This window comes from Pecten maximus, chromosome 4 (assembly GCF_902652985.1).
Source record: "Pecten maximus chromosome 4, xPecMax1.1, whole genome shotgun sequence".
NCBI lineage: Eukaryota > Metazoa > Mollusca > Bivalvia > Pectinida > Pectinidae > Pecten > Pecten maximus.
Genome location: NC_047018.1, coordinates 123,904 through 151,470, shown reverse-complemented (window position 1 = coordinate 151,470; position 27,567 = coordinate 123,904). Strand labels below are relative to the sequence as shown.

Here is a 27,567-nt window from a genome sequence, read left to right as displayed (position 1 = left end):
TGTATTCTGTTGACATGTTGTCAGTAATATATATCTGGGTTAGAGGTCTGATGTATTCTGTTGACATGTTGTCAGTAATATATATCTGGGTTAGAGGTCTGATGTATTCTGTTGACATGTCAGTAATATATATCTGGGTTAGAGGTTTGATGTATTCTGTTGACATATTGTCAGTAATATATATGTGGGATAGAGGTCTGATGTATTCTGTTGACATATTGTCAGTAATATATATGTGGGTTAGAGGTCTGATGTGTTCTGTTGACATGTTGTCAGTAATATATATCTGGGTTAGAGGTCTGATGTATTCTGTTGACATGTCAGTAATATATATCTGAGTTAGAGGTCTGATGTATTCTCTTGACAAGTTGTCAGTAATATATATCTGGGTTAGAGGTCTGATGTATTCTGTTGACATGTTGTCAGTAATATATATCTGGGTTAGAGGTCTGATGTATTCTGTTGACATGTTGTCAGTAATATATATCTGGGTTAGAGGTCTGATGTATTCTGTTGACATGTTGTCAGTAATATATATCTGGGTTAGAGGTTTGATGTATTCTGTTGACATGTCAGTAATATATATCTGGGTTAGAGGTCTGATGTATTCTGTTGACATGTTGTCAGTAATATATATCTGGGTTAGAGGTCTGATGTACTCTGTTGACATGTTGTCAGTAATATATATGTGGGTTAGAGGTCTGATGTAGTATGTTGACATGTTGTCAGTAATATATATCTGGGTTAGAGGTATGATGTACTCTGTTGACATGTCAGTAATATATATCTGGGATAGAGGTCTGATGTACTCTGTTGACATGTTGTCAGTAATATATATCTGGGTTAGAGGTCTGATGTATTCTGACATGTCAGTAATATATATCTGGGTTAGAGGTCTGATGTATTCTGTTGACATGTTGTCAGTAATATATATCTGGGTTAGAGGTCTGATGTACTCTGTTGACATGTTGTCAGTAATATATATCTGGGTTAGAGGTCTGATGTACTCTGTTGACATGTTGTCAGTAATATATATCTGGGTTAGAGGTTTGATGTATTCTGTTGACATGTTGTCAGTAATATATATCTGGGTTAGAGGTCTGATGTATTCTGTTGACATGTTGTCAGTAATATATATCTGGGTTAGAGGTTTGATGTATTCTGTTGGCATGTTGGCAGTAATATATATCTGGGTTAGAGGTCTGATGTTTTCTGTTGACATGTTGTCAGTAATATATATCTGGGTTAGAGGTCTGATGTATTCTGTTGACATGTTGTCAGTAATATATATCTAGGTTAGAGGTCTGATGTATTATGTTGACATGTCAGTAATATATATCTGGGTTAGAGGTCTGATGTATTCTGTTGTCATGTTGTCAGTAATATATATCTGGGTTAGAGGTCTGATGTATTCTGTTGACATGTTGTCAGTAATATATATCTGGGTTAGAGGTCTGATGTATTATGTTGACATGTCAGTAATATATATCTGGGTTAGAGGTCTGATGTATTCTTTTGACATGTTGTCAGTAATATATATCTGGGTTAGAGGTCTTATGTATTCTGACATGTCAGTAATATATATCTGGGTTAGAGGTCTTATGTATTCTGTTGACATGTTGTCAGTAATATATATGTAGGTTAGAGGTCTGATGTAGTATGTTGACATGTTGTCAGTAATATATATCTGGGTTAGAGGTCTGATGTATTCTGTTGACATATTGTCAGTAATATATATGTGGGATAGAGGTCTGATGTATTCTGTTGACATGTTGTCAGTAATATATATCTGGGTTAGAGGTTTGGTGTATTCTGTTGACATGTTGTCAGTAATATATATCTGGGTTAGAGGTCTGATGTATTCTGTTGACATGTTGTCAGTAATATATATCTGGGTTAGAGGTCTGATGTATTCTGTTGACATGTCAGTAATATATATCTGGGTTAGAGGTTTGATGTATTCTGTTGACATATTGTCAGTAATATATATGTGGGATAGAGGTCTGATGTATTCTGTTGACATATTGTCAGTAATATATATGTGGGTTAGAGGTCTGATGTGTTCTGTTGACATGTTGTCAGTAATATATATCTGGGTTAGAGGTCTGATGTATTCTGTTGACATGTCAGTAATATATATCTGAGTTAGAGGTCTGATGTATTCTCTTGACAAGTTGTCAGTAATATATATCTGGGTTAGAGGTCTGATGTATTCTGTTGACATGTTGTCAGTAATATATATCTGGGTTAGAGGTCTGATGTATTCTGTTGACATGTTGTCAGTAATATATATCTGGGTTAGAGGTCTGATGTACTCTGTTGACATGTTGTCAGTAATATATATGTAGGTTAGAGGTCTGATGTAGTATGTTGACATGTTGTCAGTAATATATATCTGGGTTAGAGGTATGATGTACTCTGTTGACATGTCAGTAATATATATCTGGGATAGAGGTCTGATGTACTCTGTTGACATGTTGTCAGTAATATATATCTGGGTTAGAGGTCTGATGTATTCTGACATGTCAGTAATATATATCTGGGTTAGAGGTCTGATGTATTCTGTTGACATGTTGTCAGTAATATATATCTGGGTTAGAGGTCTGATGTACTCTGTTGACATGTTGTCAGTAATATATATCTGGGTTAGAGGTCTGATGTACTCTGTTGACATGTTGTCAGTAATATATATCTGGGTTAGAGGTTTGATGTATTCTGTTGACATGTTGTCAGTAATATATATCTGGGTTAGAGGTCTGATGTATTCTGTTGACATGTTGTCAGTAATATATATCTGGGTTAGAGGTTTGATGTATTCTGTTGGCATGTTGGCAGTAATATATATCTGGGTTAGAGGTCTGATGTTTTCTGTTGACATGTTGTCAGTAATATATATCTGGGTTAGAGGTCTGATGTATTCTGTTGACATGTTGTCAGTAATATATATCTAGGTTAGAGGTCTGATGTATTATGTTGACATGTCAGTAATATATATCTGGGTTAGAGGTCTAATGCATTCTGTTGACATGTTGTCAGTAATATATATCTAGGTTAGAGGTCTGATGTATTCTGTTGACATGTTGTCAGTAATATATATCTGGGTTAGAGGTCTGATGTATTCTGTTGTCATGTTGTCAGTAATATATATGTGGGTTAGAGGTCTGATGTATTCTGTTGACATGTTGTCAGTAATATATATCTGGGTTAGAGGTCTGATGTATTCTGTTGACATGTTGTCAGTAATATATATCTAGGTTAGAGGTCTGATGTATTATGTTGACATGTTGTCAGTAATATATATCTGGGTTAGATGTCTGATGTATTCTGTTGACATGTTGTCAGTAATATATATCTGGGTTAGAGGTCTGATGTATTCTGACATGTCAGTAATATATATCTGGGTTAGAGGTCTGGTGTACTCTGTTGACATGTTGTCAGTAATATATATCTGGGTTAGAGGTTTGATGTATTCTGTTGACATGTTGTCAGTAATATATATCTGGGTTAGAGGTTTGATGTATTCTGTTGACATGTTGTCAGTAATATATATCTGGGTTAGAGGTCTGATGTTTTCTGTTGACATGCTGTCAGTAATATATATCTGGGTTAGAGGTCTGATGTACTTTGTTGACATGTCAGTAATATATATCTGGGTTAGAGGTCTAATGCATTCTGTTGACATGTTGTCAGTAATATATATCTAGGTTAGAGGTCTGATGTATTCTGTTGACATGTTGTCAGTAATATATATCTGGGTTAGAGGTCTGATGTATTCTGTTGTCATGTTGTCAGTAATATATATGTGGGTTAGAGGTCTGATGTATTCTGTTGACATGTTGTCAGTAATATATATCTGGGTTAGAGGTCTGATGTATTCTGTTGACATGTTGTCAGTAATATATATCTAGGTTAGAGGTCTGATGTATTATGTTGACATGTTGTCAGTAATATATATCTGGGTTAGATGTCTGATGTATTCTGTTGACATGTTGTCAGTAATATATATCTGGGTTAGAGGTCTGATGTATTCTGACATGTCAGTAATATATATCTATATATCTGGGTTAAAGGTCTGGTGTACTCTGTTGACATGTTGTCAGTAATATATATCTGGGTTAGAGGTTTGATGTATTCTGTTGACATGTTGTCAGTAATATATATCTGGGTTAGAGGTTTGATGTATTCTGTTGACATGTTGTCAGTAATATATATCTGGGTTAGAGGTCTGATGTTTTCTGTTGACATGCTGTCAGTAATATATATCTGGGTTAGAGGTCTGATGTACTTTGTTGACATGTCAGTAATATATATCTGGGTTAGAGGTCTGATGTATTCTGTGGACATGTTGTCAGTAATATATATCTGGGTTAGAGGTCTGATGTATTCTGTTGACATGTCAGTAATATATATCTGAGTTAGAGGTCTGATGTATTCTGTTGACATGTTGTCAGTAATATATATCTGGGTTAGAGGTCTTGTGTATTCTGTTGACAAGTTGTCAGTAATATATATGTGGGTTAGAGGTCTGATGTTTTCTGTTGACATGTTGTCAGTAATATATATCTGAGTGAGAGGTCTGATGTATTCTGTTGACATGTTGTCAGTAATATATATCTGGGTTAGAGGTCTGATGTATTCTGTTGACACGTCAGTAATATATATCTGGGTTAGAGGTCTGATGTATTCTGTTGACATGTTGTCAGTTATATATATCTGGGTTAGAGGTCTGATGTATTCTGTTGACATGTTGTCAGTAATATATATCTGGGTTAGAGGTCTGATGTATTCTGTTGACATGTTGTCAGTAATATATATCTGGGTTAGAGGTCTGATGTACTCTGTTGACATGTTGTCAGTAATATATATGTGGGTTAGAGGTCTGATGTATTCTGTTGACATGTTGTCAGTAATATATATCTGGGTTAGAGGTCTGATGTACTCTGTTGACATGTCAGTAATATATATCTGGGATAGAGGTCTGATGTACTCTGTTGACATGTTGTCAGTAATATATATCTGGGTTAGAGGTCTGATGTATTCTGACATGTCAGTAATATATATCTGGGTTAGAGGTCTGATGTATTATGTTGACATGTTGTCAGTAATATATATCTGGGTTAGAGGTCTGATGTATTATGTTGGCATGTTGTCAGGTTCATTTAGGATCAAGAAACCTTAATTTTTTAACTGCCATATTAGGATTACCTGGTATGTAAATTGTATTCCTCAGGGTTCGTTTGCGTGATGACAAGAAGTCTTTTGCCTTAACCCTCATGTATATGAATGAACCACGGCACTATATCATACAGAAACAGACAGATGATAAGCTTGGAATTCCTGAGGGACCCAAGTTTGATTGTCTTCTCATGGTAAGTACCATAATTCTGAAAATTGTGGTGAGCATTTGCTGCATTTCTTTTGGCTCTTGTATACGTAGCGGCAAATTTTGTAAACCTCAAGACATTTGAATTTTCTAAGTGTATGGTTTGCATAATGTACCCTTGCAAGGTTTAGGTCCAGTGGAGCTAGTTGAGAACTATTTATTTAAAATTATTTCATGCAACATTATTCCGTAAGTTAATTGTCCAACAAAGGATTTTCATATTTTTTGAATTCCCATGCGTTCATCAAACTTTATACAGAAAGTGCTGGTTTTGTGTAAGTTGGAGGGATCAAATCCTTTCTACTGAATTCTGGTTGATCTGTTTTCTATACAGTTTACTAATACAGTAATAAATCCTTTCTACTGAATTCTGGTTGATCTGTTTTCTATACAGTTTACTAATACATTAATAAATCCTTTCGCCTGAATTCTGGTTGATCTGTTTTCTACACAGTTTACTAATACAGTAATAAATCCTTTCTACTGAATTCTGGTTGATCTGTTTTCTATACAGTTTACTAATACAGTAATAAATCCTTTCTACTGAATTCTGGTTGATTTGTTTTCTACACAGTTTTCTAATACAGTAATAAATCCTTTCTACTGAATTCTGGTTGATCTGTTTTCTACACGGTTTACTAATACAGTAATAAATCCTTTCGCTTCAATTCTGGTTGATCTGTTTTCTATACAGTTTACTAATACAGTAATAAATCCTTTCTACTGAATTCTGGTTGATCTGTTTTCTACACAGTTTACTAATACAGTAATAAATCCTTTCGCTTGAATTCTGGTTGATCTGTTTTCTATACAGTTTACTAATACAGTAATAAATCCTTTCTACTGAATTCTGGTTGATCTGTTTTCTACACAGTTTACTAATACAGTAATAAATCCTTTCGCTTGAATTCTGGTTGATCTGTTTTCTATACAGTTTACTAATACAGTAATAAATCCTTTCTACTGAATTCTGGTTGATCTGTTTTCTACACAGTTTACTAATACAGTAATAAATCCTTTCTACTGAATTCTGGTTGATCTGTTTTCTATACAGTTTACTAATACATTAATAAATCCTTTCTACTGAATTCTGGTTGATCTGTTTTCTATACAGTTGACTAAAACAGTAATAAATCCTTTCTACTGAATTCTGGTTGATCTGTTTTCTACACAGTTTACTAATACAGTAATGAATCCTTTCGCCTGGATTCTAGTTGATCTGTTTTCTATACAGTTTACTAATACAGTAATAAATCCTTTCGCTTGAATTCTGGTTGATCTGTTTTCTATACAGTTTACTAATACAGTAATAAATCCTTTCTACTGAATTCTGGTTGATCTGTTTTCTATACAGTTTACTAATACAGTAATAAATCCTTTCGCCTGAATTCTGGTTGATCTGTTTTCTATACAGTTTACTAATACAGTAATAAATCCTTTCTACTGAATTCTGGTTGATCTGTTTTCTACGCAGTTTTCTAATACAGTAATAAATCCTTTCTACTGAATTCTGGTTGATCTGTTTTCTATGCAGTTTTCTAATACAGTAATAAATCCTTTTTACTGAATTCTGGTTGATCTGTTTTCTACACAGTTTACTAATACAGTAATAAATCCTTTCTACTGAATTCTGGTTGATCTGTTTTCTATGCAGTTTTCTAATACAGTAATAAATCCTTTTTACTGAATTCTGGTTGATCTGTTTTCTACACAGTTTACTAATACAGTAATAAATCCTTTCTACTGAATTCTGGTTGATCTGTTTTCTATACAGTTTACTAATACAGTAATAAATCCTTTCTACTGAATTCTGGTTGATCTGTTTTCTACACAGTTTACTAATACAGTAATAAATCCTTTCGCCTGGATTCTGGTTGATCTGTTTTCTACAAGGTTTACTAATACAGTAATAAATCCTTTCTACTGAATTCTGGTTGATCTGTTTTCTATACAGTTTACTAATACATTAATAAATCCTTTCTACTGAATTCTGGTTGATCTGTTTTCTATACAGTTTACTAATACATTAATAAATCCTTTCTACTGAATTCTGGTTGATCTGTTTTCTATACAGGTTTACTAATACAGTAATAAATCCTTTCGCCTGGATTCTAGTTGATCTGTTTTCTACACAGTTTACTAATACAGTAATAAATCCTTTCGCCTGGATTCTAGTTGATCTGTTTTCTACAGTTTACTAATACAGTAATAAATCCTTTCGCCTGGATTCTAGTTGATCTGTTTTCTATACAGTTTACTAATACAGTAATAAATCCTTTTTACTGAATTCTAGTTGATCTGTTTTCTACACAGTTTACTAATACATTAATAAATCCTTTCGCCTGAATTCTAGTTGATCTGTTTTCTATACAGTTTACTAATACAGTAATAAATCCTTTCTACTGAATTCTAGTTGATCTGTTTTCTATACAGTTTACTAATACAGTAATAAATCCTTCCTACTGAATTCTGGTTGATCTGTTTTCTATACAGGTTTACTAATACAGTAATAAATCCTTTCTACTGAATTCTAGTTGATCTGTTTTCTATACAGTTTACTAATACAGTAATAAATCCTTCCTACTGAATTCTGGTTGATCTGTTTTCTATACAGTTTACTAATACATTAATAAATCCTTTCTACTGAATTCTGGTTGATCTGTTTTCTACACAGTTTACTAATACATTAATAAATCCTTTCTACTGAATTCTGGTTGATCTGTTTTCTATACAGTTTACTAATACAGTAATAAATCCTTTCTACTGAATTCTGGTTGATCTGTTTTCTATACAGTTTACTAATACAGTAATAAATCCTTTCTACTGAATTCTAGTTGATCTGTTTTCTATACAGTTTACTAATACAGTAATAAATCCTTTCGCTTGAATTCTGGTTGATCTGTTTTCTATACAGTTTACTAATACAGTAATAAATCCTTTCTACTGAATTCTGGTTGATCTGTTTTCTACACAGTTTACTAATACAGTAATAAATCCTTTCGCCTGAATTCTGGTTGATCTGTTTTCTATACAGTTTACTAATACAGTAATAAATCCTTTCTACTGAATTCTGGTTGATCTGTTTTCTACGCAGTTTTCTAATACAGTAATAAATCCTTTCTACTGAATTCTGGTTGATCTGTTTTCTATGCAGTTTTCTAATACAGTAATAAATCCTTTTTACTGAATTCTGGTTGATCTGTTTTCTACACAGTTTACTTATACAGTAATAAATCCTTTCTACTGAATTCTGGTTGATCTGTTTTCTATGCAGTTTTCTAATACAGTAATAAATCCTTTTTACTGAATTCTGGTTGATCTGTTTTCTACACAGTTTACTAATACAGTAATAAATCCTTTCTACTGAATTCTGGTTGATCTGTTTTCTACACAGTTTACTAATACAGTAATAAATCCTTTCGCCTGGATTCTGGTTGATCTGTTTTCTACACGGTTTACTAATACAGTAATAAATCCTTTCGCCTGGATTCTAGTTGATCTGTTTTCTACACAGTTTACTAATACAGTAATAAATCCTTTCGCCTGGATTCTGGTTGATCTGTTTTCTATGCAGTTTTCTAATACAGTAATAAATCCTTTCTACTGAATTCTGGTTGATCTGTTTTCTACACAGTTTACTAATACAGTAATAAATCCTTTCGCCTGGATTCTGGTTGATCTGTTTTCTACACAGTTTACTAATACAGTAATAAATCCTTTCTACTGAATTCTGGTTGCTCTGTTTTCTACACGGTTTACTAATACAGTAATAAATCCTTTCGCCTGGATTCTAGTTGATCTGTTTTCTACACGGTTTACTAATACAGTAATAAATCCTTTCGCCTGAATTCTGGTTGATCTGTTTTCTATACAGTTTACTAATACAGTAATAAATCATTTCGCCTGGATTCTGGTTGATCTGTTTTCTATACAGTTTACTAATACATTAATAAATCCTTTTTACTGAATTCTGGTTGATCTGTTTTCTACACAGTTTACTAATACAGTAATAAATCCTTTCTACTGAATTCTGGTTGATCTGTTTTCTACACGGTTTACTAATACAGTAATAAATCCTTTCGCCTGGATTCTAGTTGATCTGTTTTCTACACGGTTTACTAAAACAGTAATAAATCCTTTCGCCTGGATTCTGGTTGATCTGTTTTCTACACAGTTTACTAATACAGTAATAAATCCTTTCTACTGAATTCTAGTTGATCTGTTTTCTACACAGTTTACTAATACAGTAATAATTCCTTTCGCCTGGATTCTGGTTGATCTGTTTTCTACACAGTTTACTAAAACAGTAATAAATCCTTTCTACTGAATTCTGGTTGATCTGTTTTCTATACAGTTTACTAATACAGTAATAAATCCTTTCGCCTGAATTCTAGTTGATCTGTTTTCTACGCAGTTTTCTAATACAGTAATAAATCCTTTCTACTGAATTCTGGTTGATCTGTTTTCTACAAGGTTTACTAATACAGTAATAAATCCTTTCTACTGAATTCTGGTTGATCTGTTTTCTATACAGTTTACTAATACATTAATAAATCCTTTCTACTGAATTCTGGTTGATCTGTTTTCTATACAGTTTACTAATACATTAATAAATCCTTTCTACTGAATTCTGGTTGATCTGTTTTCTATACGGTTTACTAATACAGTAATAAATCCTTTCGCCTGGATTCTAGTTGATCTGTTTTCTACACAGTTTACTAATACAGTAATAAATCCTTTCGCCTGGATTCTAGTTGATCTGTTTTCTACACAGTTTAATAATACAGTAATAAATCCTTTCGCCTGGATTCTAGTTGATCTGTTTTCTATACAGTTTACTAATACAGTAATAAATCCTTTTTACTGAATTCTAGTTGATCTGTTTTCTACACAGTTTACTAATACATTAATAAATCCTTCCTACTGAATTCTAGTTGATCTGTTTTCTATACAGTTTACTAATACAGTAATAAATCCTTTTTACTGAATTCTAGTTGATCTGTTTTCTACACAGTTTACTAATACAGTAATAAATCCTTTCGCCTGGATTCTAGTTGATCTGTTTTCTACACAGTTTACTAAAACAGTAATAAATCCTTTCTACTGAATTCTGGTTGATCTGTTTTCTATACAGTTTACTAATACAGTAATAAATCCTTTCTACTGAATTCTGGTTGATCTGTTTTCTACACGGTTTACTAATACAGTAATAAATCCTTTCTACTGAATTCTGGTTGATCTGTTTTCTATACAGTTTACTAATACAGTAATAAATACTTTCTACTGAATTCTAGTTGCTCTGTTTTCTACACAGTTTACTAATACATTAATAAATCCTTTCTACTGAATTCTAGTTGATCTGTTTTCTACACAGTTTACTAATACAGTAATAAATCCTTTCGCCTGAATTCTGGTTGATCTGTTTTCTACACAGTTTACTAATACATTAATAAATCCTTTCGCCTGAATTCTGGTTGCTCTGTTTTCTACACAGTTTACTAATACAGTAATAAATCCTTTCTACTGAATTCTAGTTGATCTGTTTTCTATACAGTTTACTAATACAGTAATAAATCCTTTCTACTGAATTCTGGTTGATCTGTTTTCTACACGGTTTACTAATACATTAATAAATCCTTTCTACTGAATTCTGGTTGATCTGTTTTCTATACAGTTTACTAATACAGTAATAAATCCTTTCTACTGAATTCTGGTTGATCTGTTTTCTATACAGTTTACTAATACAGTAATAAATCCTTTCTACTGAATTCTAGTTGATCTGTTTTCTACACAGTTTACTAATACAGTAATAAATCCTTTCTACTGAATTCTAGTTGATCTGTTTTCTACACAGTTTACTAATACAGTAATAAATCCTTTCTACTGAATTCTAGTTGATCTGTTTTCTACACAGTTTACTAATACAGTAATAAATCCTTTCTACTGAATTCTAGTTGATCTGTTTTCTACACAGTTTACTAATACAGTAATAAATCCTTTCGCCTGAATTCTAGTTGATCTGTTTTCTACGCTGTTTTCTAATACAGTAATAAATTATTGAAAAACACATTATTAAGTCACTCTGCGGGAATACTGTTAATACATGTTCCTAACTAAACTCTTTTTGGGTAATTTTGGAATCATTTCTTTCTTTGATTTTTTCTACATACAGTTTAATGATGTGGTACAGTATAAGGAATGTCTTGGAAGCAATTCACATGTTTTAGATACTAGTAAGGGAACATTATTTTTCAGATGATAGATCACTACCACAACAAATCAGATGGTCTGTTATGTAAGCTAACAAGTCCCTGTGTGGTACCAGGATATGACACAAAAAAATTATCAAGTAAGTCTTGGAAGCACACTAGTGTACATGTATAGGAAGAGGGAAAAGAGAAATAGGAGATTGATTCCTTCCTGTTGGCTCCTTCCCTTTCTCTCCATTCCATGTCTACATCCCTTTCTCTCAATTCCATGTCTACATCTCTTTCTCTCCATTCCATGTCTACATCCCTTTCTCTCAATTCCATGTCTACATCTCTTTCTCTCCATTCCATGTCTACATCTCTTTCTCTCAATTCCATGTCTACATCCCTTTCTCTCAATTCCATGTCTACATCTCTTTCTCTCCATTCCATGTCTACATCTCTTTCTCTCAATTCCATGTCTACATCCCTTTCTCTCCATTCCATATCTACAACCCTTTCTCTCCATTCTATGTCTACATCCCTTTCTCTCAATTCCATGTCTACATCCCTTTCTCTCAATTCCATGTCTACATCCCTTTCTCTCCATTCCATATCTACAACCCTTTCTCTCCATTCTATGTCTACATCCCTTTCTCTCAATCCCATATCTACATCTCTTTCTCTCCATTCCATGTCTACATCCCTTTCTCTCCATTCCATGTCTACATCTCTTTCTCTCCATTCCATGTCTACAACCCTTTCTCTCCATTCCATGTCTACATTTCTTTCTCTCCAGTCTACATTTCTTTCTCTCCATTCCATGTCTACATCTCCTTCTCTCAATCCCATGTCTACATCTCTTTCTCTCCATTCCATGTCTACAACTCCTTCTCTCCATTCCATGTCTACATCTCTTTCTCTCCATTCCATATCTACAACCCTTTCTCTCCATTCTATGTCTACATCCCTTTCTCTCAATCCCATATCTACATCCCTTTCTCTCAATCCCATGTCTACAACCCCTTCTCTCCATTCCATGTCTACATCCCTTTCTCTCAATTCCATGTCTACATCCCTTTCTCTCCATTCCATATCTACAACCCTTTCTCTCCATTCTATGTCTACATCCCTTTCTCTCAATCCCATATCTACATCTCTTTCTCTCCATTCCATGTCTACATCCCTTTCTCTCCATTCCATGTCTACATCTCTTTCTCTCCATTCCATGTCTACAACCCTTTCTCTCCATTCCATGTCTACATTTCTTTCTCTCCAGTCTACATTTCTTTCTCTCCATTCCATGTCTACATCTCCTTCTCTCAATCCCATGTCTACATCTCTTTCTCTCCATTCCATGTCTACAACTCCTTCTCTCCATTCCATGTCTACATCTCTTTCTCTCCATTCCATATCTACATCCCTTTCTCTCCATGTCTAGCTAGACAGGGGAGAGAAAAGGAGGACATCAATGGGAAAGGGAAGGAGCCAACAGGGAGGAATCAATGAGTAGTGGGGAGGAGAAATTGATTGAAAGAATGGAAGAGAAAGGGATGTAGTCATTGAATGGAGAGAAAGGGATGTGAACATGGAATGGAGAGAAAGGGATGTAGACATAGTATGGAGAGAAAGAGATGTAGATATGGAATGGAGAGAAAGAGATGTAGACATGGAATGGAGAGAAAGAGATGTAGATATGGAATGGAGAGAAAGAAATGTAGATATGGAATGGAGAGAAAGAGATGTAGACATGGAATGGAGAGAAAGAGATGTAGATATGGAATGGAGAGAAAGAAATGTAGACATGGAATGGGGAGAAAGAGATGTAGACTGGAGAGAAAGAGATGTAGACATGGAATTGAGAGAAAGGGATGTAGACATGGAATGGAGAGAAAGAAATGTAGACATGGAATGGAGAGAAGGGGTTGTAGACATGGGATTGAGAGAAGGAGATGTAGACATGGAATGGAGAGAAAGAAATGTAGACTGGAGAGAAAGAAATGTAGACATGGAATGGAGAGAAAGGGTTGTAGACATGGAATGGAGAGAAAGAGATGTAGACATGGAATTGAGAGAAAGGGATGTAGACATGGAATTGAGAGAAAGGGATGTAGACATGGAATTGAGAGAAAGGGATGTAGACATGGAATGGAGAGAAAGGGATGTAGATATAGAATGGAGAGAAAGAGATGTAGACATGGAATGGAGAGAAAGAGATGTAGACATGGAATGGAGAGAAAGGGTTGTAGACATGGAATGGAGTGAAAGGGATGTAGATATGGAATGGAGTGAAAGGGATGTAGATATGGAATGGAGTGAAAGGGATGTAGACATGGAATGGAGAGAAAGGATTGTAGACATGGAATGGAGAGAAAGAGATGTAGATATGGAATGGAGAGAAAGAGATGTAGACATGGAATGGAGAGAAAGAGATGTAGACATGGAATGGAGAGAAAGAGATGTAGACATAGTATGGAGAGAAAGAGATGTAGACATGGAATGGAGAGAAAGAGATGTAGACATGGAATGGGGAGAAAGGGATGTAAACATGGAATGGAGAGAAAGGGTTGTAGACATGGAATGGAGAGAAAGAGATGTAGACATGGAATGGAGTGAAAGGGTTGTAGACATGGAATGGAGAGAAAGAGATGTAGACATGGAATGGAGTGAAAGGGTTGTAGACATGGAATGGAGAGAAAGAGATGTAGACATGGAATGGAGTGAAAGGGTTGTAGACATGGAATGGAGAGAAAGAGATGTAGACTGGAGAGAAAGAGATGTAGACATGGAATTGAGAGAAAGGGATATAGACATGGAATGGAGTGAAAGGGTTGTAGACATGGAATGGGGAGAAAGAGATGTAGACTGGAGAGAAAGAGATGTAGACATGGAATTGAGAGAAAGGGATGTAGACATGGAATGGAGTGAAAGGGATGTAGACTGGAGAGAAAGAGATGTAGACATGGAATGGAGAGAAAGGGTTGTAGACATGGAATGGAGAGAAAGAGATGTAGACATGGAATTGAGAGAAAGAGATGTAGACATAGTTTGGAGTGAAAGGGATGTAGACATGGAATGGAGTGAAAGGGTTGTAGATATGGAATGGAGTGAAAGGGATGTAGATATGGAATGGAGGGAAAGAAATGTAGACATGGAATGGGGAGAAAGAAATGTAGACATGGAATGGGGAGAAAGAGATGTAGACTGGAGAGAAAGAGATGTAGACATGGAATTGAGAGAAAGGGATGTAGACATGGAATTGAGAGAAAGGGTTGTAGACATGGAATGGAGAGAAAGAGATGTAGACATGGAATTGAGAGAAAGAGATGTAGACATAGTATGGAGTGAAAGGGATGTAGACATGGAATGGAGTGAAAGGATTGTAGACATAGAATGGAGAGAAAGGGATGTAGATATGGAATGGAGTGAAAGGGATGTAGACATAGTATGGAGTGAAAGGGATGTAGACATGGAATGGAGTGAAAGGGATGTAGACATAGAATGGAGAGAAAGGGATGTAGATATGGAATGGAGTGAAAGGGATGTAGATATGGAATGGAGGGAAAGAAATGTAGACATGGAATGGGGAGAAAGAAATGTAGACATGGAATGGAGAGAAAGGGTTGTAGACATGGAATGGAGAAAAAGGATTGTAGACATAGAATGGAGAGAAAGGGATGTAGATATGGAATGGAGAGAAAGAGATGTAGACATGGAATGGAGAGAAAGGGTTGTAGACATGGAATGGAGAGAAAGAGATGTAGACTGGAGAGAAAGGGTTGTAGACATGGAATGGAGAGAAAGAGATGTAGATATGGAATGGAGAGAAAGGGATGTAGATATGGAAAGGAGAGAAAGGGATGTTGACATGGAATGGAGAGAAAGAGATGTAGACTGGAGAGAAAGGGATGTAGACATAGAATGGAGAGAAAGGGATGTAGACATGGAATGGAGAGAAAGGGATGTAGATATGGAATGGAGAGAAAGGGATGTAGATATGGAATGGAGAGAAAGGGTTGTAGACATGGAATGGAGAGAAAGAGATGTAGACATGGAATGGAGAGAAAGGGATGTAGATATGCAATGGAGTGAAAGGGATGTAGACATGGAATGGAGAGAAAGGATTGTAGACATGGAATGGAGAGAAAGAGATGTAGACATGGAATGGAGAGAAAGGGATGTAGACATGGAATGGAGAGAAAGGTTTGTAGACATGGAATGGAGAGAAAGAGATGTAGACATGGAATGGAGAGAAAAGGATGTAGACATAGAATGGAGAGAAAGGGTTGTAGATATGGAATGGAGAGAAAGGGATGTAGATATGGAATTGAGAGAAAGGGATGTAGACATGGAATGGGGAGAAAGAGATGAAGACATTAGAATGGAGAGAAAGGGATGTAGACATGGAATGGAGAGAAAAGGATGTAGACATAGAATGGAGAGAAAGGGTTGTAGATATGGAATGGGGAGAAAGAGATGTAGACATTGGAATGGAGAGAAAGGGTTGTAGATATGGAATGGAGAGAAAGAGATGTAGACATGGAGATTGTACATTTAATGCATTTGAATTGTGGACAATATTGAATAGATATGCAGCAGATAAATATTATTAATCTATCTTATAATAATTCAAAATTGTTGATTACTTTACTTTCAGAATATCTAGAGAGTTGTAGCAATAATGTGAGCTACACAAGTTCAACTCACGTACGGCGTCAAAACAGTGGAGACAATAATCCTCGCTCTCCTACTGTAAGTCTGGTTATACTGGTAATACCCACTATCCTAATGTAAGTCTGGTTATACTGGTAATACCCACTCTCCTAATGTAAGTCTGGTTATACTGGTAATCCTCACTCTCCTAATGTAAGTCTGGTTATACTGGTAATACCCACTCTACTAATGTAAGTCTGGTTATACTGGTAATACCCACTCTCCTAATGTAAGTCTGGTTATACTGGTAATCCCCACTCTCCTAATGTAAGTCTGGTTATACTGGTAATCCCCACTCTCCTAATGTAAGCCTGGTTATACTGGTAATCCCCACTCTCCTAATGTAAGTCTGGTTATACTGGTAATACCCACTCTCCTAATGTAAGTCTGGTTATACTGGTAATCCCCACTCTCCTAATGTAAGTCTGGTTATACTGGTAATCCCCACTCTCCTAATGTAAGTCTGGTTATACTGGTAATCCCCACTCTCCTAATGTAAGTCTGGTTATACTGGTAATACCCACTCTCCTAATGTAAGTCTGGTTATACTGGTAATCCCCACTCTCCTAATGTAAGTCTGGTTATACTGGTAATACCCACTCTCCTAATGTAAGTCTGGTTATACTGGTAATCCCCACTCTCCTAATGTAAGTCTGGTTATACTGGTAATCCCCACTCTCCTAATGTAAGTCTGGTTATACTGGTAATACCCACTCTCCTAATGTCAGTCTGGTTATACTGGTAATCCCCACTCTCCTAACGTAAGTCTGGTTATACTGGTAATCCCCACTCTCCAAATGTAAGTCTGGTTATACTGGTAATCCTTACTCTCCTAATGTAAGTCTGGTTATACTGGTAATCCCCACTCTCCTAATGTAAGTCTGGTTATACTGGTAATACCCACTCTCCTAATGTAAGTCTGGTTATACTGGTAATACCCACTCTCCTAATGTAAGTCTGGTTATACTGGTAATCCCCACTCTCCTAATGTAAGTCTGGTTATACTGGTAATCCCCACTCTCCTAATGTAAGTCTGGTTATACTGGTAATACCCACTCTACTAATGTAAGTCTGGTTATACTGGTAATACCCACTCTCCTAATGTAAGTCTGGTTATACTGGTAATCCCCACTCTCCTAATGTAAGTCTGGTTATACTGGTAATACCCAATCTCCTAATGTAAGTCTGGTTATACTGGTAATCCCCACTCTCCTAATGTAAATCTGGTTATACTTGTAATCCTCAAACAAAAACATATTTAGATTACAGTACAATGTATATGAATTGTATTTGGAACTGTTATTTATTCCTTAATTTCGCAATATTGATCACCCAACTGTAATAAACTGTGATCGCCCAACTGTAGTAAACTGTATTCAGCCAATTGTATTAAACTGTGATTGCCCAATTGTGCTTAACTCTGATCGCCAAACTGTACCAAAATGTGATCACCTATTTGTACTAAATTGCCATCTCCCAATTGTACTAAATCATGATTTCCCAACTGTACTGCACTGTGATCGCCCTATTGTGCTAAACTGTGATCTGCCAATTGTACTAATTTATGATTGGCCAATTGTACTTAACCTTGATCACTTAATTGTGCTAAAGTGTGATTGCCCAATTGTACTGAACTGACAGTGATCGCCCAATTGTACTGAACTGACAGTGATCGCCCAATTGTACTGAACTGACAGTAATCGCCCAATTGTACTGAACTGACAGTGATCGCCCAATTGTACTGAACTGACAGTGATCGCCCAATTGTACTGAACTGACAGTGATCGCCCAATTGTACTGAACTGACAGTGATCGCCCAATTGTACTGAACTGACAGTGATCGCCCAATTGTACTGAACTGACAGTGAATGCCCAATTGTACTGAACTGTTAGTGATTGCCCAGTTGTGCTAAACTGTGATCGCCCAGTTGTAGAAAAAACACACAGTTGTGTAATAGTATAACAATCATTCATTTGTGTGCACAATGTTTTTGGTGTTTTGTACTATCCCACACCTGTACTTAAGAGTAAATATCTCTACCAAAGGCTAGCATGCACTAGATATTAAATCTTTTATGATTTCAGCAAACGATGGGCGGGGCATCTCGGGGGTCCAGTACAAAGCGACCTTTACCGAAGGCCCCAAGTGACAACACTAACACTGCAAAAACAAATGGTGCTGCTCATCATCCTTCCCTGCCATCACCACAGCGACCAAATCGACCCCCGCTACCAGCACGAGAGGTTTTAGCTAGAGGAGAGTGGGATCCCCCTGAAGGTAACTTTTCCCTGAACTTTTACCCTAACTTAGAGAGGTTTTATCCCGAGAAGAGTGAAGTTTTAACTAATATACAAAATCTATACATACATAGATGTATTGGAACAGGTCACTTGTTGTAGTGTAGCAGCTAGAGTATTTTGTTAACACATTTTTGTGTGGCCTGCAAAAAGAAGGTGACATGTTTGCGTCATCATCCACACAGGAGTTTCATTTTGATAAATCAGGTTACTTTTGGCCGATCAAGCTCAAACTTCATGCAGATCTTCCTTACTGCATGTGCTTGTTTGGGGTTGCTTTTTAGGTCCAAAGGTCAATGGTCAAATTCACTATTACTAAAAATAGAAAATTGTTTCTTTGTGATAATTCTTATAATCAACAAGCTTTCTGTGCAGTTGATACAAAAACTTCTGAGTAATTATTGAGTTTAAAAATAATGTTTTCATTTTTTGGGGTAAACAGTGTTATGATATCAGGATCAATATTGAACTTTAGTATAACCAAGTTTTTCGAATTATCCGAGATTTTATTACTAGTAATCCATGTTATCCGAGATTTTATTACTAGTAATCCATGTTCGAGTTAACAAAATTTGACTGTAGATAGAAATTAACATACATGTACATGGAGCTTTTGCCTTGACACTGGGAAGTTGTTTTACATTGAACAATTTTCAAAAACTAAATGGACATCCTTATCCCCATGTTCCATTTTGGTTTTCCTGTACTGAATAACATCGTTGGGTAAATCAGTGCTGATGTTCTGCACTGTAGGTATGGATTTTTAGGTCATCGACATATAGTCGTTGTGCATCGTCCATCGCCGTGCACCATGCGCCGTCCGTAACCTTTTAGTTCAACCGACTTCTTGATAAAGCTCCCTTGGAAGAAAGGCGACCAAGTTTGTTAAAATGAATTATCTTGAGCTACATTCAAGGTCAAAGAGGTCAAATAGGCAAAAATCTTTAAACAATTTAATATTGGGTCTGTAGCTTGCTGTTGTGAAGGGCTACAAAGTTTGTTCAAATGAATGGCCTTGACCTACATAAAGGTCTCGGAGGTCTAATAAGCTAAAATCTTTAAACAACTTCTTTTCAATAACCAAGAGGCCCAAGGAATTGATATTAGGCCTGTAGAATGCTGTTACGAAGGGCTACAAAGTTTGTTCAAATGAATGACCTTTATCTAATTTAAATCTTTGAACTATGATTGATTTCTCTATAGCCAAGAGACTCTGTTATGTGATATTAGGCCAATAGTATGCTTGAATGAGTGACTAAAAATGTATTGACATAAATAAACCTAGCCTACGACAATATTTGAATAAAGTTTTGCAGAAATGACCTAGAAACACTTAAAAGTTGCTGTAGAGCCATGTGAGTGATACAGGCCCATTGGGCCTCTTGTTGCATCTATCTGATATTGCACCTTGCCCCTTTATTTACTTGCTATAGTAGTATATGATGTACTGAAGGTAGTCAGACCATTAAGGCCTTTTCTTGTTTTTGTATGCAGCTACAGCTAGAGGTAAAATTGTCATGGATGACGTGGACTCTAAAATCTATGACACTGTGCCTCGGAACAAAGAGACGTTCAACCTGTCAAGAGACCAGATCATTATGGAGGGGGATTTAGGTAAGATAAAGGACAAATTTTTATTAATTCTTCCACCATTTAGAACTTGTTGGAAACAAAATGTATGTACATATACATATATGATTAATTTAATTATTTTTAGCTCACTTGATCCAAAGGACCAGGGTGAACTAATACCATACTGTATGTGTGAAAACAAAAATTGGCCTGTGCCGGTCGGTATTCTGCCATAAAGAATGATAATGTCCAAAGAGATGGGTGACAGCTCTAGATCTGGGATCCGTTGTTCCCACTGTGCACGTATAATTTTGTGGCAGCAAACCAAACGGGCCTGGTATCCTGAAGGGTGCCCTCGGACAGCATGGGAAGCACAATTTTCCTGGAGACTTGTTTGTGACTAGGGGGTCTGGTCATGAGCTGGCACCGCTATAACAACAAGAGGGACAGTTGTGTTTGCTGAGGATGCCAGGTTGAACCCATATTAGAAGCTTTGGGACAACGCTTATTGGCAAATGGGGTAATGTGAAGGTTCATGGATATATCGGCATTTCAGCTGCATAGTCCAATAGCTAGCTTTTGTGCCTGTGCGGTTGAGTGTCGTGTCTGTGAACCTGAGTTAAGCAACATCGAACGTTGTCAGTTCTTAGATTGGTGACTGCTCCGTTGTTCCCCCATGCACGTTATACCTAATTAATCAAATCTGGTAATAATCATAAAGGAAAACAGGCTAGATGAAATTGGATGATCTCCCTTGGTTTGACTGTTGAAGAGCTTCTCACTTCATCACCAATGTAATTAATTTTGGTGCAGGTTCTGGGCAGTTTGGTTCCGTAAGGAAAGGAACATGTACATTGCGTGGAGGTAAAAAGATTCCTGTGGCAGTAAAAACTCTGAAGAATGAAGATGTATCTGGACAAGTGGAGGTTAGTTAACTCAAGGCTACTCTTTGGTGATTGAAATATGGCTGTTACAAGCTTGATTATTGATATGATGAAGTACTTTTAAGTACTTTTACGCACACTATAATCTTGGTGTAGGTGACATCAGTGTCAGTGTCAGCTAGGTTAAAGTTTTTATAAAAATGTTGGGTCAATACAAGGATACAGCTCTGATATTTAATACGTGTGTTCTTTGTGACAAGACCTTCCCATTGGTACTACATTGGCAGACCTGCTCACTTTGACTGTGACCTTTAACCTATTTTTAAAAACATTTAACTTTGGCCGCAGCATCTTAAACGTAAGCCAAAGTTTTCTTTGGCCCTGACACCATGTCTGGTGTAGGGGCCAGACATGGGCAGTATGGTGTAGGAGCCAGAGGAAACTCGGGCTAGTTAACATATCAGATAGAGTTTTATATTTGACGTGTATTCCTTTTGACTAGGTCTTTACATTGGTACTATATTTATGGACCTGCTGACCTTGACCATGACTTTTAACCTTTCTATAAAACACCAAGTGAGGTACAGATATTTATTACCTTACATCAGATTATTGTGGTGAGGTACAGATATTTATTACAGTACATCAGATTATTGTAGTGAGGTACAGATATTTATTACCTTACATCAGATTATTGTGGTGAGGTACAGATGTTTATTACCTTACATCAGATTATTGTAGTGAGGTACAGATATTTATTACCTTACATCAGATTATTGTAGTGAGGTACAGATATTTATTACCTTACATCAGATTATTGTGGTGAGGTACAGATATTTATTACAGTACATCAGATTATTGTAGTGAGGTACAGATATTTATTACCTTACATCAGATTATTGTAGTGAGGTACAGATATTTATTACCTTACATCAGATTATTGTAGTGAGGTACAGATATTTATTACCTTACATCAGATTATTGTGGTGAGGTACAGATATTTATTACAGTACATCAGATTATTGTAGTGAGGTACAGATATTTATTACCTTACATCAGATTATTGTGGTGAGGTACAGATATTTATTACAGTACATCAGATTATTGTAGTGAGGTACAGATATTTATTACAGTACATCAGATTATTGTAGTGAGGTACAGATATTTATTACAGTACATCAGATTATTGTAGTGAGGTACAGATATTTATTACCTTACATCAGATTATTGTGGTGAGGTACAGATATTTATTACAGTACATCAGATTATTGTAGTGAGGTACAGATATTTATTACCTTACATCAGATTATTGTAGTGAGGTACAGATATTTATTACCTTACATCAGATTATTGTAGTGAGGTACAGATATTTATTACCTTACATCAGATTATTGTAGTGAGGTACAGATATTTATTACCTTACATCAGATTATTGTAGTGAGGTACAGATATTTATTACCTTACATCAGATTATTGTAGTGAGGTACAGATATTTATTACCTTACATCAGATTATTGTGGTGAGGTACAGATATTTATTACCTTACATCAGATTATTGTAGTGAGGTACAGATGTTTATTACCTTACATCAGATTATTGTAGTGAGGTACAGATATTTATTACCTTACATCAGATTATTGTAGTGAGGTACAGATATTTATTACAGTACATCAGATTATTGTAGTGAGGTACAGATATTTATTACCTTACATCAGATTATTGTAGTGAGGTACAGATATTTATTACAGTACATCAGATTATTGTAGTGAGGTACAGATATTTATTACAGTACATCAGATTATTGTAGTGAGGTACAGATATTTATTACAGTACATCAGATTATTGTAGTGAGGTACAGATATTTATTACAGTACATCAGATTATTGTAGTGAGGTACAGATATTTATTACCTTACATCAGATTATTGTAGTGAGGTACAGATATTTATTACCTTACATCAGATTATTGTAGTGAGGTACAGATATTTATTACAGTACATCAGATTATTGTAGTGAGGTACAGATATTTATTACCTTACATCAGATTATTGTAGTGAGGTACAGATATTTATTACAGTACATCAGATTATTGTAGTGAGGTACAGATATTTATTACCTTACATCAGATTATTGTAGTGAGGTACAGATATTTATTACAGTACATCAGATTATTGTAGTGTACGTGGTACAGATATTTATTACAGTACATCAGATTATTGTAGTGAGGTACAGATATTTATTACCTTACATCAGATTATTGTAGTGTGGTACAGATATTTATTACAGTACATCAGATTATTGTAGTGAGGTACAGATATTTATTACAGTACATCAGATTATTGTAGTGAGGTACAGATATTTATTACTTTACATCAGATTATTGTAGTGAGGTACAGATATTTATTACCTTACATCAGATTATTGTAGTGAGGTACAGATATTTATTACCTTACATCAGATTATTGTAGTGTGGTACAGATATTTATTACCTTACATCAGATTATTGTAGTGAGGTACAGATATTTATTACAGTACATCAGATTATTGTAGTGAGGTACAGATATTTATTACCTTACATCAGATTATTGTAGTGAGGTACAGATATTTATTACCTTACATCAGATTATTGTAGTGAGGTACAGATATTTATTACAGTACATCAGATTATTGTAGTGAGGTACAGATATTTATTACCTTACATCAGATTATTGTAGTGAGGTACAGATATTTATTACAGTACATCAGATTATTGTAGTGAGGTACAGATATTTATTACAGTACATCAGATTATTGTAGTGAGGTACAGATATTTATTACAGTACATCAGATTATTGTAGTGAGGTACAGATATTTATTACCTTACATCAGATTATTGTAGTGAGGTACAGATATTTATTACTTTACATCAGATTATTGTAGTGAGGTACAGATATTTATTACAATACATCAGATTATTGTAGTGAGGTACAGATATTTATTACCTTACATCATGATCAGATTATTGTAGTGAGGTACAGATATTTATTACCTTACATCAGATTATTGTAGTGAGGTACAGATATTTATTACAGTACATCAGATTATTGTAGTGAGGTACAGATATTTATTACCTTACATCAGATTATTGTAGTGAGGTACAGATATTTATTACAGTACATCAGATTATTGTAGTGAGGTACAGATATTTATTACAGTACATCAGATCATTGTAGTGAGGTACAGATATTTATTACAGTACATCAGATTATTGTAGTGAGGTACAGATATTTATTACCTTACATCAGATTATTGTAGTGAGGTACAGATATTTATTACTTTACATCAGATTATTGTAGTGAGGTACAGATATTTATTACAATACATCAGATTATTGTAGTGAGGTACAGATATTTATTACCTTACATCATGATCAGATTATTGTAGTGAGGTACAGATATTTATTACCTTACATCAGATTATTGTAGTGAGGTACAGATATTTATTACCTTACATCAGATTATTGTAGTGAGGTACAGATATTTATTACAGTACATCAGATTATTGTAGTGAGGTACAGATATTTATTACAGTACATCAGATTATTGTAGTGAGGTACAGATATTTATTACCTTACATCAGATTATTGTAGTGTGGTACAGATATTTATTACCTTACATCAGATTATTGTAGTGAGGTACAGATATTTATTACAGTACATCAGATTATTGTAGTGAGGTACAGATATTTATTACTTTACATCAGATTATTGTAGTGAGGTACAGATATTTATTACCTTACATCAGATTATTGTAGTGTGGTACAGATATTTATTACCTTACATCAGATTATTGTAGTGAGGTACAGATATTTATTACAGTACATCAGATTATTGTAGTGAGGTACAGATATTTATTACTTTACATCAGATTATTGTAGTGAGGTACAGATATTTATTACCTTACATCAGATTATTGTAGTGAGGTACAGATATTTATTACAGTACATCAGATTATTGTAGTGAGGTACAGATATTTATTACCTTACATCAGATTATTGTAGTGAGGTACAGATATTTATTACAGTACATCAGATTATTGTAGTGAGGTACAGATATTTATTACAGTACATCAGATTATTGTAGTGAGGTACAGATATTTATTACCTTACATCAGATTATTGTAGTGAGGTACAGATATTTATTACTTTACATCAGATTATTGTAGTGAGGTACAGATATTTATTACAATACATCAGATTATTGTAGTGAGGTACAGATATTTATTACCTTACATCATGATCAGATTATTGTAGTGAGGTACAGATATTTATTACCTTACATCAGATTATTGTAGTGAGGTACAGATATTTATTACCTTACATCAGATTATTGTAGTGAGGTACAGATATTTATTACAGTACATCAGATTATTGTAGTGAGGTACAGATATTTATTACAGTACATCAGATTATTGTAGTGAGGTACAGATATTTATTACAGTACATCAGATTATTGTAGTGAGGTACAGATATTTATTACCTTACATCAGATTATTGTAGTGAGGTACAGATATTTATTACAGTACATCAGATTATTGTAGTGTACGTGGTACAGATATTTATTACAGTACATCAGATTATTGTAGTGAGGTACAGATATTTATTACCTTACATCAGATTATTGTAGTGTGGTACAGATATTTATTACCTTACATCAGATTATTGTAGTGAGGTACAGATATTTATTACAGTACATCAGATTATTGTAGTGAGGTACAGATATTTATTACAGTACATCAGATTATTGTAGTGAGGTACAGATATTTATTACCTTACATCAGATTATTGTAGTGAGGTACAGATATTTATTACAGTACATCAGATTATTGTAGTGAGGTACAGATATTTATTACCTTACATCAGATTATTGTAGTGAGGTACAGATATTTATTACAGTACATCAGATTATTGTAGTGAGGTACAGATATTTATTACCTTACATCAGATTATTGTAGTGAGGTACAGATATTTATTACAGTACATCAGATTATTGTAGTGAGGTACAGATATTTATTACCTTACATCAGATTATTGTAGTGAGGTATAGATATTTATTACAGTACATCAGATTATTGTAGTGAGGTACAGTTATTTATTACCTTACATCAGATTATTGTAGTGAGGTACAGATATTTATTACAGTACATCAGATTATTGTAGTGAGGTACAGATATTTATTACAGTACATCAGATTATTGTAGTGAGGTACAGATATTTATTACAGTACATCAGATTATTGTAGTGAGCTACAGATATTTATTACAGTACATCAGATTATTGTAGTGAGGTACAGATATTTATTACAGTACATCAGATTATTGTAGTGAGGTACAGATATTTATTACCTTACATCAGATTATTGTAGTGAGGTACAGATATTTATTACCTTACATCAGATTATTGTAGTGAGGTACAGATATTTATTACCTTACATCAGATTATTGTAGTGAGGTACAGATATTTATTACCTTACATCAGATTATTGTAGTGAGGTACAGATATTTATTACCTTACATCAGATTATTGTAGTGAGGTACAGATATTTATTACAGTACATCAGATTATTGTAGTGAGGTACAGATATTTATTACCTTACATCAGATTATTGTAGTGAGGTATAGATATTTATTACAGTACATCAGATTATTGTAGTGAGGTACAGATATTTATTACCTTACATCAGATTATTGTAGTGAGGTACAGATATTTATTACCTTACATCAGATTATTGTAGTGAGGTACAGATATTTATTACAGTACATCAGATTATTGTAGTGAGGTACAGATATTTATTACAGTACATCAGATTATTGTAGTGAGGCACAGATATTTATTACAGTACATCAGATTATTGTAGTGAGGTACAGATATTTATTACAGTACATCAGATTATTGTAGAGAGGTATAGATATTTATTACAGTACATCAGATTATTGTAGTGAGGTACAGATATTTATTACCTTACATCAGATTATTGTAGTGAGGTACAGATATTTATTACAGTACATCAGATTATTGTAGTGAGGTACAGATATTTATTACCTTACATCAGATTATTGTAGTGAGGTACAGATATTTATTACAGTACATCAGATTATTGTAGTGAGGTACAGATATTTATTACAGTACATCAGATTATTGTAGTGAGGTACAGATATTTATTACCTTACATCAGATTATTGTAGTGAGGTACAGATATTTATTACAGTACATCAGATTATTGTAGTGAGGTACAGATATTTATTACCTTACATCAGATTATTGTAGTGAGGTACAGATATTTATTACCTTACATCAGATTATTGTAGTGAGGTACAGATATTTATTACTTTACATCAGATTATTGTAGTGAGGTACAGATATTTATTACAGTACATCAGATTATTGTAGTGAGGTACAGATATTTATTACAGTACATCAGATTATTGTAGTGAGGTACAGATATTTATTACAGTACATCAGATTATTGTAGTGAGGTATAGATATTTATTACC

General features: G+C 34.5%; 2 protein-coding genes across 4 annotated transcripts in view; both read left to right on the top strand.

The window, feature by feature from the left end:
• LOC117324893 (tyrosine-protein kinase SYK-like) overlaps positions 1 to 27,567 on the top strand; it is a 54,915-nt gene that overhangs the window by 13,631 nt on the left and 13,717 nt on the right. For all 3 annotated transcript variants that reach the window (XR_004532078.1, XM_033880722.1, XM_033880721.1), the window contains exons 5-10: positions 5,231 to 5,369; positions 11,639 to 11,732; positions 16,229 to 16,323; positions 18,370 to 18,562; positions 20,077 to 20,196; positions 20,968 to 21,080. Coding sequence is in view for 2 of the 3 variants with exons in the window: in XM_033880722.1 (XP_033736613.1) it covers positions 5,231 to 5,369; positions 11,639 to 11,732; positions 16,229 to 16,323; positions 18,370 to 18,562; positions 20,077 to 20,196; positions 20,968 to 21,080 (754 nt within the window). In the remaining variant the exon portion in view is untranslated. The remainder of the gene's footprint in view (positions 1 to 5,230; positions 5,370 to 11,638; positions 11,733 to 16,228; positions 16,324 to 18,369; positions 18,563 to 20,076; positions 20,197 to 20,967; positions 21,081 to 27,567) is intronic.
• On the top strand, positions 13,316 to 16,141 carry LOC117324892 (golgin subfamily A member 6-like protein 22). Its single transcript, XM_033880720.1, has one exon. The coding sequence runs from the start codon at positions 13,322 to 13,324 to the stop codon at positions 16,079 to 16,081; it is 2,760 nt and encodes a 919-aa protein (XP_033736611.1). The 5' UTR covers positions 13,316 to 13,321; the 3' UTR covers positions 16,082 to 16,141.